This window comes from Porites lutea, chromosome 2 (genome assembly GCF_958299795.1).
Source record: "Porites lutea chromosome 2, jaPorLute2.1, whole genome shotgun sequence".
In the NCBI taxonomy this organism is placed as follows: domain Eukaryota; kingdom Metazoa; phylum Cnidaria; class Anthozoa; order Scleractinia; family Poritidae; genus Porites; species Porites lutea.
The window spans coordinates 26,011,045-26,013,463 of NC_133202.1; the positions used below are offsets into that span (position 1 = coordinate 26,011,045).

At 42.7% G+C, this 2,419-nt stretch overlaps 1 protein-coding gene across 1 annotated transcript in view; it reads right to left on the bottom strand.

Annotated features, from left to right (window-relative positions):
• Nucleotides 1–234: 234 nt before the first annotated feature.
• The window catches only part of LOC140928132 (endonuclease/exonuclease/phosphatase family domain-containing protein 1-like), an 11,616-nt gene continuing 9,431 nt past the window's right edge, over nucleotides 235–2,419 (bottom strand). Inside the window, exon 9 of the mRNA XM_073377844.1 lies at nucleotides 235–918. Coding sequence (XP_073233945.1) covers nucleotides 740–918 — 179 coding nt within the window. The 3' untranslated portion in view covers nucleotides 235–739. The remainder of the gene's footprint in view (nucleotides 919–2,419) is intronic.

Here is a 2,419-nt window from a genome sequence, read left to right on the forward strand (position 1 = left end):
CAAGGATGTTTTACAAGGCTTAAACAGTATCTAAGGACTTTGTACCGTAATTCCCATAAGTTGTTAGTTGCCCCCAAAAATCAGAAGTTGTTACAAATGGCAAAAGTTGCCAGAAAGTTTCTCTAAAAAGCAAAAGTTGCCAAACAGTTGCCGAGCAACTTGTAGCTGAGGAAGCCCTTAGAACGACTGCGCGAGACGCCACTAAGTATGTTATATACAAGCTGCATTTAAATATAAAAATAAAATACTGTTATAATCATCACATGAAATACATTTTCATGAGACACAATATGGAAAGAGTGGATTAATATTGGACTTATATTACAGAAATTAATATAGTTCAATGTGACAATTGCATTTGGCCTACTCTGGAAATTATTATTCCTTTTCTGTTCATAGTATAGACTTTTCAGTGTTATGCGAGTTTTGTATCTACAGCCTTGCTCCAGGCCAGTTATTTAAGAGCCGCCACACATTCAGTAGTTCAGTTCTCAGGGAAGAACGGCTTTTAGCCTCTTCTCAAAAACCAGCGTCTCTAACTACCATTTGACCTGGAGCACACCAACACACGTTGAATGCCGACAGCCTCTGGGTAAATAAATAACCCTTCCATTTCCACGAAAGAGAGACGAGGAGACAGTCAAAACGTTAAGTCCGCTTTCCCCTTTTTTTCCTTGAAACAAATCATTCGAGTTGAGAAGCTTGATGATGCAACAGACTCAAGCAATCGTATAATACATCACCCCTCCTTCTGTTTGCCATCAATAAAGATGTCATCAACTGTCACGTGACCAGTAGCTCGATCATAATCTCGGTCACAGTAAAACTCGGCCCAAACAGGACAGTGATCGGAAACGAGGCCATTCCAGCGCCAGCCATCAGGTATGGAGGGATGGGTAAGGCCGTCTCTGATTACCCCTATTGGCAGATAACACACATTACATAAACATTTGTAGAAGGATATACAGCAAATCTCTCTGTTACCAAAAGGTCAGGCAAATGGCTGACCACCCTAAAACGAGTTGCAAACGCTTAGGCGTTGCTATTTCACCGGGCGACCTTGCAGCTCCTGAAGACTTCAAGGGATTGGTCGGGAAAACAATGAGCTGCTACCCACAGGAGTCCAATTAAATTAGAGGTTCTGAAGAGCTGATAGGCTACTGAATTCACCTACCATTTTGAAAGTTTTTAGTTAACTTAAATGTGTTAAAAACTGAAACTAAACTTGAAGAGGCATAATTTTGTTTGTGCGCGAGGCGTTCGCAACATAAAAAAGGTTATTATTTTGTGAAAAACGAAAGATAGTGACATTAACGAACTGTTTACTACATCCTTGTCCATTCTTTCCACCCACTAGGAAATGAAATTCCGGTAACTAAATAAGAAGCTGTCTAGACGTGACAGCGGTGGAGGCAAATGGTGGATTTCGTACAGTTGTTCCTAGCCACCAAAAGGCATAGTCACACACAGCCACGCACGAAGGCAAAGAATGTATTTGCCACCAGTCGTTCCCTGGGAGCCAAAAGTCATAATCAAACACAGTCACGCAAGCAGGCAAAGGGTGGATTTTCAACAATTCGTTCCCAAGGCGCCCCAAGGCAAAATAACGCACAGTAACGCATAGTCAAGCACGCAGGTCGAACCGAAGATTTGAAGATTCACACCGTCTCTCTCTCCCAAGGTTTGTAAGAAGCAGCCGGGGTTATAACGCTAAGAAAAACCCTGAGACTCTCCCTGGGAGGCTTCTACAATTCTTGTAGCTTTCCATTAACCGTGGAAGGGTAAGCACAGTCGGTAGAGCGCTGGATTGCAGAATAGTAGTTTGGCGCGGGTTCGATCCCCGAGGCTGGACTAACTAAGGAAGAAAGTGATGTCTTTCCCTTGAAAAGGCTGAGATGACCACCCGCAAATGGCGGTTTGGCCTTCTGTAGGAGACGTAAAACAGCATCGTCTAGTGGCAACTGCGTGCTAAATATATGGGCGCTTAAACTACCCAGCTAACTGAGAACTAAATGTAGAACAGTTTTCAAAAAATGAGGCGAATGCACGAGGGACGAACGGGTTCCTTTCCTCGAAAGTGGACCTTTGCATCATACTTCAAGCAACGGTCAACGTGCATGGCATTGCAAACCCTGAATAGTAATGTCGCTGCTAGCCGTAAACACGATGTATAAAAAAATAACTCTTTTGCAGACAAAACACCGCAATGTAGTGTTTCGCTTAGCAGAAGTGGCTTTTATTCTGCTTTATAACCACGCAATATTCTCGATGTGAATGTGTGGAATGATTCGTACAACTAACAACAGGAGAAGACGCCCCTGTATCTTAGTTAAAATAAGGAGACTAGGCTTAAAGTTCACGGTACTTAACAGCAATGCTTAATCACCCTTACAACAAGTAAGGGATATTACGCAATAAA